Raw genomic sequence first — 15,140 nt, 5'->3', positions numbered from 1 at the left:
ACTCTAGGACTGAATTTGCTGTGCTTCTTTAATACACTCCTTGCTCTCTTTCTTTTCTGGCAGCCGTGACTCACACAGGTCATGGAGACTATCATTCCCTAAGAGGAACACAATTCTGATATTCATCTTTATCTATTAAGTTCACCTATCCCAATTCTGTGTTCTGTGGATGCCAACTTTCGGTCACTGATGGTGATACACATGGACAGTTTCATCAACTTTCAGATTCTTTGATCTTTGATAAGTCTTGTTACTGAGAGTCAAAGTAGTAGGATGTGAGATATAAATGCTGGTTATCCAATTACCTACTCAAAATATACTACATGAATATTCCATTAAACATGCATAGGAAAAAAATGGTCATTCCTGCTGACCTGCAGCTCTTTGCTCTTCTGTATTCACCAGAAAATTTCCTACTACTTCCTCATGTCCAGGTTAAATACTAGTGTACGACCTGGAAACCTGTAAATCATCTGACATTTCTCTCGGTCCCCCAAGCCTTTCTCATTCAATTATCACTAAATCATATGGACTATACCTCTCTTCTGCCTCTGCTTTATATTCCCACTGCCACTGGGAACATAAACTTTACAAAATGGCTTCTATTTAAAAGAAAACCGTCAACTACTAATGTTAGTTCTTACATGAAAAAATTAAGCAAAACAAATAAAAAGGCATAACACCATAAAAACAAACACCAACATATTAAAATGAGTAACTGAGATTCCTAACTTTATTCCACCATGGATGGGTGAAAACCTTATAATACATTGATACTAGTCCAAGGACGTGTGACGAAAACTATAGCTGACTATTGCAAAAGCTTCCTTTGTCTCCTGGTTTCTTTCCATGGTAACCTTCCACCAATCCCAGGAAACTATAGGCCACAGTCCAAATTAAATCTGCCTTATGGTTTGTAAATAAAGTTTTAAAGGAGCTCAGTCATGCCTGTTTGCTTACATAGAATCATGGTGGCTTTCATTCTACAACAGCAGACAACAGCAGGGGTAAGTAGTTATGACAGAGACCACATAGTCTAAAATATTTCCCACCTGGTCCTTTACAGGAAAAGCTTGCTAACCCATTTTACACCATAACCAGAATGCCTTAATACTCACATTTAATCTTGTGACTCCCCTGCTCCCATGTCTCCAATGAGCCCCTGCAGCAAACATTGTCGACTCCCTACCAATAGCCATTCCTTATTCTTTCTTGCAGAAGAAACACAAGTCTATTGGGTGTTTATTATCCCAATCTCCCTCCTCAGCCTTAGAAAGGGAAACGTTAATTCTAAGCTAATCACGTATTTGCATTCCCAGTGCCTGGTTTGGGAATGAGCAGGTAGTGTAACACAGCCAATGAAATGTTACAGGAAGCCCCTTGTGTACTTCTAAGTTTTCTCCCTGTTTAGAAAACACAGGTGAAGAAAAGAAGCCCTTGAGATGTTGTGTTGTGAGAACAAGATGTTTGGAGCTGTTGCAGATTACCCAATCATGAAAGGAGACATGAATAAAACACTGTCGACAGCACAGAAAGAGGGACAAGAGGGATCCCTAGGATATCACTGAACAAACAAAACAACTCTGGTTCCTACTGTTTTCACCACTGTTCATCAGTATTTGCAGTCCAAAGCATTCTACCTGGTAAACTTCCCATGGCCCACAGGATAAAATCTACTCATTTCTGTAGTATTAAAAAGTCTGTCATAAACTTGCCTTACCTAAGTATTCACCTCATTCCCAACCTCTGGTATCTCACACTTTTGGTGCTAGCAGAACTGAACTGCTCAGAAACCCTGCAAAGTTCACTCAAGCATCTTGTCTTTTGCACTTGCTTCCCTTCCTGCCAAACAGGCAATCTCCTTAGATGTTCCTTCTGGCCAACACACAATCTTGTTGCATGTTCCTTCTGTCAAACATTATTCTTCTGCTTCTTCACCTAGAAAAATTCTTCTCACTCTGCATGCTTCCCTTGAATCATACCTATTATTTTTTTTTTTTTTACCAAAACTTTCCTTCCTCATCACTTATGTCTGGCACATAATCAATATATAATAAATTATAAGCTTCCAGTGGGCATCTAGCACACAGTAAGAACTGAATAAAGTAGTAAAATAAAAAAATAATGACAATGATAATAACAAACTCCTGTCTGTATTTTTAATTGTGTTCTATTGCATTAGAAAAATGCTTAGTATCTAAAAGACATTCAATAGTTATTTGTTAAGTGAAGTGAAAACATAAATGGAAATATTTTCTTTGTAAATTCTATTGAAAAAGCACAGAAATGAAACAGAGACAGCTCTATTATGAGCACCTTAAGGATCAAAACTACATCTGCTCCATCTTTATCTCCTGCAACTTATAAAACCAAACTTATAAAACTTCTTTGATAAATTGATAGCTAAATTAAAGGTGTCCTCATACCGTTTGGGTTATACAATGTATTAGGTGTCCACAACCAGGTAGCATACTAGTATTTTTGTTATTGTGAAACATTTTTCTAATTTTATTATAATCTTCTGAGCCTAGAGTTGAGAAATTTGTATATTTATTATGACAATCTTCTGGCAAATGGTAGCAGAGCATTTGTTCTAACAAAATTGCTCTTATCATGACAACTAACCAGCAGGTAGAAGAGCACATCTTCCTCCAACAAAGTAAATGTGTCTCTTTCCAACTTCAAATGAGGAGGAATGAAGTCAGTAATAGTGAGACGTTGTTGGGACAAGCATATGTAACATAACTGCTTCAGCATTCTTTTGAGATCAAAAGTTCCTTACTTTTACTTTTTTATCTATGGTAGGACCACCCAGAGCAGGGGTCCTCAACTCCCATGCTACAGACCGGTAGCAGTCCATGGATTATTATGAACCACACCACACAGGAAGAGGTGAGCAGTAAGCAAACCAGGGAAGCTTCACCTGTACTTACAGCCAACCAATAATAATGGCTCATATTATTGCCTGAACTCTGCCCCTTCCTAGATTAGTGATAGCACTAGATACTCATTGGAGCATGAACCCTGTTGTGAACTGCCCACCCGAGGGATCTAGGTTGTGTGCTTCCTATGAGAATCTAATGCCTGATGATCTGTCACTGTCTCATGTTGCCCCCAGATGAGACCATCTAGTTGCAGAAAAACAACCTCAGATCTTCCACAGATTCTACATGATGGTAAGTTGTATAATTATTTCATTATATATTACAATGTAATAATAATATAAATAAAGTAGCACAATAAATGTAACATGACTGAATAATCCTGAAACTATCCCCACCTTCCCCCAGCCCATAGAAAGACTGTCTTCCACAAAACTGGTCCCTGGTACCAAAAAGATCAGGGACAACTGACCTAAAGTAATTCACTATCACAAGGGTTACCTGGATTGCTGTTTTCAGAAGAGACTTTTAGCATCTGTTTTTCTTCGTAGTCAGAAAGTAATTGGCAAATTCTATGTATAAAAATGTAATAAACCAAATTACTATTTTAATACTGATGTAAAACACTTACCAAATGTAAAATTCTTAGAGTATTTCAAACAATATCATAATATCAGAACTTAACAGTATTATCCCATCCACTTATGAGTACATTCTACAAACTTCTCTTGAAGCTTCTAAGTAAAGAAGACAAAAATGTAGGGTGAAATGCTCATAAATCGAGAGCAGTGTGACCCAGTAAATTAGCTTGCATTAGCATGACATAATAGAAAGCGTTCCAACTCTGCTTAAGTCCTAGCTCCATAATGAACAGCTGCTATTTGTTCTTGGATGACTTGCTTATCTTCTTCAACAAAGTGAGGACTTTGCTACCTTCTTTCACTAGGTTGTTACAAAGATTTAACAAGATAACATTTTTTAAATGCTCAGAGAAATAGTAAAGCAAAGAAATAATCTGTTCCTAAACATTATAACTAAAATTATCTTGGAATCCCAAATAAAACCCAATGCATATTTTGTTCATAGGTTCTAATATGCAAATGTTATAGTTTTCAGCAAATGTTATTAAGTCTTAATTTTGCTTCTTAGTTTTCCTGCTCCTTAGGGCTTATAATTCTGGGCATCTCAACTACGTCTTAGTTTGTAACTAAATTTACTCATAAATATCTTATTAAAGTAGATAATGTGAGTGTCCACTATTACGGAGTTGACCAATCACACCAACGGCAGAAAAAACAATGGATGTTAAGACCTGGCTTGGACCAGTGATCCTTCTCTACCGACTCCAACTCTGAGCCAGCAGATGTTTCTTAGGATAATGGTTTATATTGATGTTCAATTCCAGCTGACATGGAGACCAAAACTCTACCTATGTGTTTTTTAGTTTCCATGAAGAAGTTGTAAGTTGACATTCTCTAATTTTTGACATACACACTAACAACATATTTTGCACCAAACACATTATTCAGCTCTGACTCACCTCATAGACCATCTTACATGACTATTTTTTTAGTACAAATCACAATTTCAATATTTTGGTGGCACCCATTTTTTGCTTTGATTCACACTGTTTCCTTAGAGCTAGTCAGCAAATAGTCAAATGACCTTCCAGTGACTGACCAAACTATGGAATGCTTCAAAAATTTGTGCTGCTACCTTATGCAGAAGCCATGCTAATTTTCTCTGTATTGTTCCCATTTTAGGATATGTGCTGCGGAAGCAAGCACAAAGCCCTATTTTTACACATGATTAGTGATGAGTCATGCACAGGGCTTGGTTCTGTTAAGTCCAAATAACCTACTTGAGATTCTGAGAATTCTCTTCAATGGCTCCCTGTGAGGTAGAATTTGAAGATATTTTAAAATCTTGAGTTACAGATGAAAGTAGCTTGGACGATTTTCATTATCATGTAAAACAGATCACTCAAGGGCCGACCACAACTGGGAGCCACTGCTTGGAGAAGGTTCATATGGGACTTTCTACTGCCTAAGGTTCTATACAGAATATAAAGGTGCCTCAAAGTACAGATCTGATAGCAAAGAAGAAGAAACAAACACTGATCTCTTTCTGTCACATTATTTGAACCCCTCTGACCCTTTAGAACAAGCCCAATTAATATCTGCCAGAGAAAAGACCAACAACGGCCTCAAATGATTTTGTACCATGAAGGTCTCAGCTAATTCGTGGCTAAGATGTGGTTTCCACATTAGGTTCTGAATATGGGGGCAAGTGTCATTTTGCTCACTTTGTCTGCAGATCAAGTCAGGATGCCCAGCTGCCAGAGCAGGGTGCTAGTGCTTTGGGAACAATGGCTGAGCATAGAAGCATAGATATGGGAACTTAAAGACTTGAGGGATCTGAATCAGTAAGGGCATCTTGGTGTCAAAGGTCAACCATTACCAGGCAACAGGACCAGTTTGAGTGGCAACAACGCAGCAACAGAAACAAGGGAAACATCAGAATGACTGGAATGTCCTTTTTATTCTCCTCCTTCTGACTTGATAAAAGGGACTGTCTTCCTTGGATTTAGTGAATCTCTTCAGTTATTGAAAAATTCAAGGAGTATGTAGGAAATAGTCTCCAGAAGACAGTACAAGGTTTTCTGTTAAGCTGGACATTTCAAGACTCAAATAACTAATCAGAAAAATGAAAGATATGACACTGTTTTTTAATCCCATCCATAGGTGTTATACTTGGATGAAATGAACAATGTTGGGATCTCTAAGTATCAAGGTCTTAAAAGTCCTGAGATAAAGAATCCTGTATCCATTGGTACTTCTAAATCATCTTGCTTTTTTTTTTTGATTTCTTGCTGATGCAGGGGACTAACTGACTGCCACTCTAAAACTAGCTGAACGGCACTATGACATCTCACCTGATATGTAAGATGCTATTGTTATAATTATTTTAAACCTCAATTTAGCATTAATTTGCCTTTTAATGTAAACACTTACACATTATGATGACTAGAAACAGCATAGTCTCTGGCTGTCTGTCCAGATAGATCTTTAGAAGAGACATCAATATTTTGCTCGAGTAGAAGGCTGACTATACTTGCTGATCCACAACATACAGCAAGTATGAGAGCATTTCTAAAATGACAGAGATAATTTCTCCCTTAGGAACTGTAATAAACTTATTTTAAAAGCTAATTTGATATACTTTATCAACTTAACATCTTACCTGTCCATACAGAATTAAAGATTTACATGCACTAAAACACACAAGCACTTGGGTGCTTAAGTGTTCATCTTTGTAAAATACCAACAAGGTTTAAAAGAAGGGACAACAAGGAAACCTCTTATCTCGGTGAGGTATTGGAAAGTAGAAGACATTAATTTAAAGTCTTTCAATGGGCAAAAAACAATGCTAGGGCCACTTATCTGAAGTGGACAAGGTTATAAGTGAAAATTTCCTTACAGCTTCCCTAGATTGATATGCTGTAATAGAAAATCAGCTAGAGGGTAAGATAAGTAAGAACTCTCTGCTTGCTGAAAGCAGTAATATTAATAATAATGGTAAGAATAGTCATAGGAGTTTCAGTTAATGATGCCAATAAGCATGTGCTAGGCACTGAATTAAATGCCATATATATCTTCCTTACTTATGCACAATCAATTTGAAGGATATATTCTCCTACTTTTCATATATGACAACACATTTGGTGGTAAATAAGATTCCCAAGGTCACACACGTACCAAGTAAGAAAGCTAGGGATTAAACCCAGTCTTGTGTGAATTCAAAGCCTAGCTCTTTTCTCTTTATCACCCACCTACGGCTTGCCTTCATTAAAGGAAAAGTGTATCCACTTAAAACTATCTTCACTCCCTCTCTCCATACCAATTAAAAATAAAACCATCAAAATACACTGGAAATAAAAAAGGAAAAGCTGTTGGACCCACCGTATGTGGGAATAGCAATTAATTGTCAAGTAGGGATAAGCTAACATTAATATTCTTCAAACAAGGCAACTTAAAGCAGAGTCATTGAATAGAAAAAAGGATTTTCAACTCCTATTTAGGTTTCATGCAGCATATTTAGCAGAAAAGCATATAAGACACAGAGGTTAAAAACTACTAGAAAAGGTTAAGAAGTTCAATACTGGGTCATAAAGTAAACTAAAAGCTAAAGTTCACATTTCATAAAATTAACATGAAATCCCTTTAACTAACATAATCTCATCTAACCAAAAACATCATACAACAAATAACATCAGTCAATACAATAAGAGAAGATGAATCCTACTAAAACTGTTCTTCATGTTGCCCAGTCCAAATAATTGTTTTTCTACTTAACTGATTTGTGTTGATACTCATCACTATGTCCCAATAAGTATAATTTAATCTTACTAATTTATTATTTATGACTTGAGTGACTGCTATCAATCTCGAACAACACACAGATTAAAAGAAATAACTATACCTTCCACATCTGTCACGTGCACTTAAATTAGCTTTTTTCTTGATTAAAAATTTCACCACTTGCTGTTTTTGTCCATGTACACCAAGCAAAAGTGGTGTGAGGCCATGCTGTAAAACAATATAAAACAAAAACAATATGTAATTCAAAAAATTACCTATTTCTCAGCTGAACTGGAAACTTTATATAAGATCCCGTGGACTTACACTCACAGAAAGTAAATCAAATGTAGCTGCTTCCATCTTACTCTTCTGTGCTTTCCCACATGCTGCTGCTTCCCTTGGAAACACCCCTTCGCTGCCTGACCACATCAACTCTGATCATCTCAAAAACTCATTTTCAACATTTACTGCTTCTAAGACTCTTTGCTTCTAACCCAGCATTTGGCATGGCACTTTTGGATGATGATTTTTTTTCCATTTAAACAAAGAGCTTCTTGAGGGCAGGGGATGTATCTTTTATCTCTATATTATCCAACCCTAAGACAAAATTCTTGTGTATAAAGCAAGAATTTGAATGTAAAATATTTCTTTAGTTTCACATGTTTTACCAAAAGTTGAAGCTCCAATGTGCAATAAAAATTGCTATTAATACTCCTACTGCCCATTTGAAGAATTTTTCCATTCATTCATTTAAAATCTATTTGTATTTACTTTTTCCAGATTGTTAACTAAATCATCAGTTCATAGGATTACTGAAACTAACAGAATTCCCGTCTGTATTCTTAATAACTCCATGGTTTTTAGTGTTTAAACCTGCCATCTTGATTATATCAAAGCTCTGCAAACATAAGAGACATAATGGATAGTCCACAATACAGCTTCAATTGATTAAAAAAAAGGTTTAGAATTTGCTACAATTCTAATTGAGAAAACTCTGCTCTTAACAATGACTTACTGACCTAAGCACTTGAATAAGTGAACAAAGAGACACAAAATCCTGAGAGGGCCATTCTCTACTTAATGAAAGACTACTCACTGCAAATTTCTAAAGACCTTCTGAATGGCAGGGAATAACTGAAGGTATAAAGGAAAAGGTATTATTCCGTAAGCTGATAGTGCCAATAATATTCATTTTAATGTCTCATCCACATATAAAAGTCAGACTTGGCCAGGAATGGTGGCTCACACCTGTAATCCTAGCATTTTGGGAGGCTGAGGTGGGTGATTCACTTGAGCCCAGGAGTTCAAGGTCAGCCTGAAAAACATGGCATTAACCTCATCTCTACTAAAAAACAAAAAAAACAAAAAACAAAAACAAAAAAAACCACTGAGATTGGAGAACCACCTGAGCTTGGGGAGGTCAAGGCTGTGGTAAGCTGTGATCACACCACTGCACTACAGCCTGGGGAACAGATTGAGACCCCATCTCAAAAACAAACCAAAAAAAAAGTTAGATTAATGTTATTGGAAAGGAAAGATTGAAAGGAATTAGCACATATGCAACTCCAACTCTTCTGGAAATATCTTAAGTTTCTGAGACATAAGAATTTACATATTACACTTATGTATTCATGGTTCTTAAGCAGAAGTGTATCCAGATTTTGAGAAATTTGTTGTTGTTGTTGTTGTTGTTGTTAGAGACAGGGTCTCATTATGTTGACCAGGCTAGACTCGAACTCCTGAGCTCAAGCAATCCTCCCACCTCAGACTCCCCAGCAGCTGGGACTACAGCCCTGCAACACCACGCCTGGCTTCAAGGAAACATTTTTAAATGTACATATTAGACTTACTCTATCAAAACCTTCAGGGGAAAGCCTAGACTTGTGGATTATTTGAAAATTTTCCTGAGGTAACTGGAATGCACAACTCTAGCTGGAAGCTAGTACAATAGACGATTACTTCAGTCTCAGTGCTCATCCACATAACCAATTCCCTTTATCATTTGAGGATTTGGCCAAAAAGAGGAAAGAGTAGGAGAGAGACTCATTTGCTGAAAACATCACATAATTTTCCCCGGTAAGAGTAGAACAAGGTCTAGTAAACTCAAAATCCAACCTGATCTTGCTCCTTATAAGCCCCTTATCACCCACCTTCCCATCAAGATATTCTAGAGTTGAAAGCAGAGTTGAGACTCCAATTGGCCATTTTTACCAGAATAGGACACTAAGTCAGTTAATTACTTGTCGTTCCCTCTGCTCAAGTGTTTCCCACTACATTACCACCTATTCACTGCCTATCTGGATCCTCAGAGGCTTCCTGAAATTGATCTCTAAGCAGTTTACAACCCACTAACTCCCTCTCCCAAACTGAAAACTGTCATTCTCTAAAATTGAAAAGAACCTTGTCTCACCATACAAAGGAAACAAATGAATGATCAACAGCAACAACACACACACACAGAAAACCTCTTCATGGTCTTTCCCTCCGTTACCCAATTTCCAAATTGGCCTTGATATTTCTGATTGCTGTCTTTTTCCCTTTCCGCTTCTGCCTCATGTGCAATCAGAAATATCTTAAGACTTGTCACTGAGAAAAAGACTTGTCACTGAGAAATCCATCACCTCATATCTATTACTGGTTTTTTTTTTTTGCTTTTTTGTTTTTTTTTGGAACTTGCCAAAGGGGCAGGATTACTATTCACTGAACTCTGTTTGAGTTTTCTTGGAGTTTTAATGTAAAACCTATTTCCAGGGCAAATTTTGTCATTTTACATTTATTAGGGGAAAAAAAACCTGGCATGAAAAAAAAAACAAAGTATTACCTTATACAAATTCAGTGTTTTTAAAAAAAACATAAACCACAAGAGCATTAAAAAAAAAAAAAAACTGTACCCTCGAATGCTTCTTTAAAAGTAACAATATTTAAAATAAAGTCTTAGATAATTAACTCATTTCAAACTATTTTCATTCAGGTTATGCTTGAGCTTCCAAATATGGAAAACTGGCCCTTACCCAGGTCAACGTTAAAATAAATGCATTTCAGTATTTTGAAGGTGAAATTGGTAGACCCATACCTTGTTTTTTGATTCAATATCAGCACCGTATAAGAGCAGTGCTTTCGCCATTAATTTATCTTCATTGTAGATAGCATAGTGTAGAGCAGTATTTCCATACTCATCTGGAATATTTGGATCAGTGCCATGTTCCAGCAACATTAATGCACATTCATCTTCTTGGCATTGTACAGCCTGTCAGTATTAGACCAAAAATAAATTATAAGTCCTGAGAATTAAAAGTAACATTCCACAGCTTTCACCAACTAGTTCCATTTAAATGAGAAAACTCATTTTTATGCTATGTATTGAAATCAAAGCCATCTCATGCTGATATAGTTGACTACTGCATACCTTGATCAGAGCTGTCCTCTTTTTGTTGTCAAGGACATCAAGTTGACATCGTCTGTCCAGCAGGAGTTTTACTATTTCTGAATTCCCATTGGCAGAGGCCAGATGTAGAGCAGTCCTATGAGAGTGAGAAGACTTTTTAGGAAATTGTAGTGCACTATCTACAGCTACATCAATGATTCATGCAATAGCAAACACAGAATAGCCTGCTATTACTCTGCCTTCAAAACAAACTTAATTTCCCTTTGAAGAAAGCACACTACTTATTACCTCATGACTCACTGTATGAATGAAAGAGCAGCCTATTTGAATAGGAAGACCAGAGCCCTTGAATGGCATTCAACGTGGGCTGGAATCCTACTTGAAGCTCTGATGCTTCCCAGCTGTTGCTTACCTATTTTGGCTCTCAATTTCCTCATCAATAAAATGGGAATGAAAAGAGTCGATTTCTCAGAGGAAACCACAGTAATGCTTAAATAAGACTCTACACGAAAGATATAGAATAGTTCCTAACACAAATAACAGCTCAGTAATTGTAAGATATTATAATTTTTACTAATACCACTAAAGACAACATTTGAATTCAATGAGATGATACAATTATACCTACACTTTCAGGTATGTTTTAAAGATTACAGGTAACGATGTATTTTAGTGATTCTAAGATGATCATTGTCTCTATGTTTCACCATTTCTCACACTGAAATACCACTTATAATTCATGATTTACTATAACTATAATTGGCAGCATTTAAATAATTCTCTTATTGAGACATACAATAATGGGGCATCATACAATCCCTGGTGCCTTACATTAAGTAGAATATGTTACAATATAACACGTCTGGGGCGGTTCCAGTCAGATGACTAGCATTTAGATAAATTTTAGTTCTTAAAAGAAGTATGGAATAAGAGGGCTGAGGTGAAAACACAAACAAATTTCTAAAATAATCTGTTTCTTACTTTGGTTTTCAAAAACTTTAAGCCAAAGAAAGCTTGAAATTCAAATGAATGGCATGGGCTCATTTTTATCAATACTTAGATTTATACAATGTATGTACATTAGATATTTCCAATCATTCATATTAGGATTTAAGACTGTTATAATTCTTCTCCTTTTAAAATGAATTTATGAAACTATTTGTGGAGCTTTTTTTCAACGTTTACTTTCAGGGGTACAGGAGCAGGAGGTGCAGGTTTGTTACATAGGTAAAAACGTGTCAAGGGGGTTGGTTGTACAAATTATTTCACTACCCAGGTGTTAAGCCCAGTACCCATTAGTTCTATTTCCTGCTTCTTTCCCTCCTCCCACCATTCACCCTCTGATAGGCCCCAGTGTGTGTCGCTTTCCTCTAGATGTCCGTGCGTTCTCATCATTTAGCTCCCACCTATAAGTGAGACCATGCGGTACTTGGTTTTCTGTTCCTGTATTAGTTTGTTAAGGATAATGGCCTTCAACACCATCCATGTCCCTGCAAAGGACATGCTCTCGTTCTTTCTTTTATGACTGCATAGTATTCCATGCTGTTTGTGTGCCACATTTTAGTTCTTAAAAGTACTAAAACAGTCTTTACCCAAGACTTATACATTTTCAGAAGGGTAGTTGAGGGTTATCTTTTACTATTGTCTACCTTCAGAAATGCTTTTGTTTGAAAGGAAGGAAGAAAAGTTTCAATTGAGATTACCTCCTAATGCCCCAATTTTAAATCTCTCAACTTGCTCAGGCCCAGCAGGTAAATATGAAGTTTTCAAAGACGGAAGGATCCTGAGAGATGGTAGAATATGCCTTCCACATAATAGGTGTCTGGCTTATGTTTGATGACTAAACGGATTGAAAGAATGCATAAACACAGCTTGGGAGTTCAATATTTTTAAAGAATGCTCCTGTTGAGTAGAGCAATACATTTACAATAGTAATGGTCATTTATATTTGCTATTTTAGTTTTCATAAATATATAACTAAAATAAAATAATTAATTCATACCTTTTACACATGTTTATATATATAATGAAAAGATAATTTTATAATAAAATGTATATACAATAAAATCTACAGGAACAGGTAAACAGAAACCCTCTACTTCTCAAGAGGGTAAAAGTTCACAGAAGATAGCTATCCACAGGAATAAAAATAAATAACAAAATGTGAGAAATTATTTGTATCTATGCAAGTAGTACATTCCTTCTCTTCCCAAGGATTATTTAATTACTAGTGAAATTTAACTAAAACTTTTCAGATATTCATTGCAGAAATCACAGATAAGAGAAAGGGAAGAACTTCACTTACAAATCCCCAGAAATAAGTTTGATTATGTTTTCTACATGTTTTCAGGTAACACAAGAGCAGATTCTGTTTGTGTAGGTGTATTAAAAAACTGATTTTTTCCTCACTTCATATAGCAAAGTACATCTTTGCACATCAACATATCTCTGTATCTACTGACACCTTCAATGGTTACATGTTATTCCATCCTATGGATGCACTGAAATTTTTTCATAAAATCTTTATGTGAGCTCTTCTCAATACACTGCTATTTTAAGCAATACCAAGAAAAACATATGTCTCTATTTCATATAGATATTTCAGTATAATAGAGTTGATAGGTAAAAGGCATACACATTTTTAACATGTGGTTCTTATCATCGAAGTGTGTTAGAAAAGTTGCAGCAGCCTAAACTTTCAGCAACTACATAAGTACCACTGTTCTTCACCCTCACAAACTTTGTGGATAGAAGACAGTATTTCATTCCTTTATTTATTTATTTTTATTATTAATTAATTAATTTATTTTTGAGATGAAGTCTCATTCCATCATCCAGGCTGGAGTGTAGTGGTGCAATCTCAGTCCACTGCAACCTCCACCTCCCTGGTTCAAGCAATTCTCTTGCCTCAGCCTCCTGAGTAGCTGGGATTACAGGTGCATGCCACCATGCCTGGCTAATTTTTTGTATTTTTTAGTAGAGACGGGGTTTCACCATGCTGGCCATGCTAGTCTCAAATTCTTGACCTCGTAATCCACCTGCCTTGGCCTCCCAAAGTGCTGGGATTACAGGCGTGAGCCACCGCGGCCGGCCTTTCATTCCTCTTCTAACTTCAATAGAAAACAGTATTTCATTCCTCTTCTAACTTAAATTCCTTCTCTTACCAGGAACACTACGTTTTCCTATGTGCACAAGTCACTGGTAGATATGCAAAAAATACCTTGCCCAATCTTAAATTGAGCTTATTTTATTTTATCTGCATATATATGCTTGGTTCAGTGGCTCAGGCTTGTAATCTCAGCACTTTGGGAGGCTGAGGCGGGTGGATCACAAGGATAGGAGTTCAAGACCAACCTGGCCAAGATGGTGAAATCCTGCCTCTATTGAAAATACAAAAAATTAGCCGGGTGAGCTGGCGGGCACCTGTAATCCTAGCTACTCAAAAGGCTGAGGCAGAGAATTGCTCGAACCCGGGAGGCGGAGGTTGTAGTGAGCTGATATTGCGCCACTGAACTCCAGCCTGGGCAACAGAGTGAGATTCTGTCCCAGAAAAATAAATAAATAAATAAATAGTTGCATATATAAATAGGCTTTTGTGTTTTCTTCTGGTACTTTTCTCCTTTTGTATATTTAAAAATTTTAATCTATACTCCAGGAACTTACTTTTGTGACATAAAAATCTAGCTAGTTTTCTCCAAACAGCATGCATTTCATTTATTAATGATTAATCTTGCTTTATCAATATGAAACATCCCCATTATCAAGTGCTAAATTCTTACATATATTTGGGTATTTCTGGATTTCCTATTCTGTTCTATTCATTGATATTTTTTCAGTTGTTAGTAAACAATTTGTGGAAATAGCACATTCACATTTTGATATCTGGAAAAGCAAGTCTTTTTCCATTCTGGTACAAAAAATTAATTTATTACAGCAATAAAATACAGGATGTGCAGTGTAAAAATGCTAAAACTTTGCTATTTTTATTTGGCTTACGTAAAAGTGATAAACACAGAAAAAGCTCACATCTTAAGAAAAACGAATCTTCCTATTCAAGGACACAAACCATCTTCCCATTTCAGTTTCCTTGTAAGGTTCCTCAGTAAAGGACATATTTACATAGGGTACATTGATATCAAATCCATATTGGATTTTATTTGAAAAATATTTCGCCCAGAAGTTGATATATTATGGGACTTAGTTCTCAATATACACCTTTCTATAATGTATAGAACATTGTTTTAAAATGTGTACATTAAAAATAATCTGCTGCATCGACTTGATTTTGCGAGTTAAGTCACTTTCATACAGTCTATTAGTGCTCTATAAGGGAAATTATAATCGGATAGGAAATCAGCTAAAGTTTTGTTTCTGTGTTGCTGTTCATAAAGGGCCTGTGCCCTGACCTCTCTGAGGTTTCCACACCCAGGGTGGTGTGGGGCCTGCGGAGGAACAGAAAGCCAGGATCCCGATCCCGCCAGGAGGGTATGTCCCCATCATCCCCCCACGTCC

At 36.4% G+C, this 15,140-nt stretch overlaps 1 protein-coding gene and 1 non-coding gene across 2 annotated transcripts in view; both read right to left on the bottom strand.

Annotated features, from left to right (window-relative positions):
• LOC135965561 (POTE ankyrin domain family member G-like) overlaps positions 1-15,140 on the bottom strand; it is a 33,162-nt gene that overhangs the window by 17,247 nt on the left and 775 nt on the right. Inside the window, exons 3-7 of the mRNA XM_065522608.1 lie at positions 10,650-10,764; positions 10,317-10,490; positions 7,365-7,471; positions 5,897-6,034; positions 3,384-3,454 (exon numbers count right to left, since the gene is read on the bottom strand). Of these exons, the coding sequence (XP_065378680.1) occupies positions 3,384-3,454; positions 5,897-6,034; positions 7,365-7,471; positions 10,317-10,490; positions 10,650-10,764 (605 nt within the window). The remainder of the gene's footprint in view (positions 1-3,383; positions 3,455-5,896; positions 6,035-7,364; positions 7,472-10,316; positions 10,491-10,649; positions 10,765-15,140) is intronic.
• LOC135965802 (U6 spliceosomal RNA) lies at positions 4,563-4,669 on the bottom strand. Its single transcript, XR_010578915.1, has one exon. It is a non-coding gene; the product is annotated as a U6 spliceosomal RNA (small nuclear RNA).

Source organism: Macaca fascicularis, chromosome 10, assembly GCF_037993035.2.
Source record: "Macaca fascicularis isolate 582-1 chromosome 10, T2T-MFA8v1.1".
NCBI classification, from domain to species: Eukaryota; Metazoa; Chordata; class Mammalia; order Primates; family Cercopithecidae; genus Macaca; species Macaca fascicularis.
This window is presented reverse-complemented; position numbering and strand designations above follow the sequence as displayed.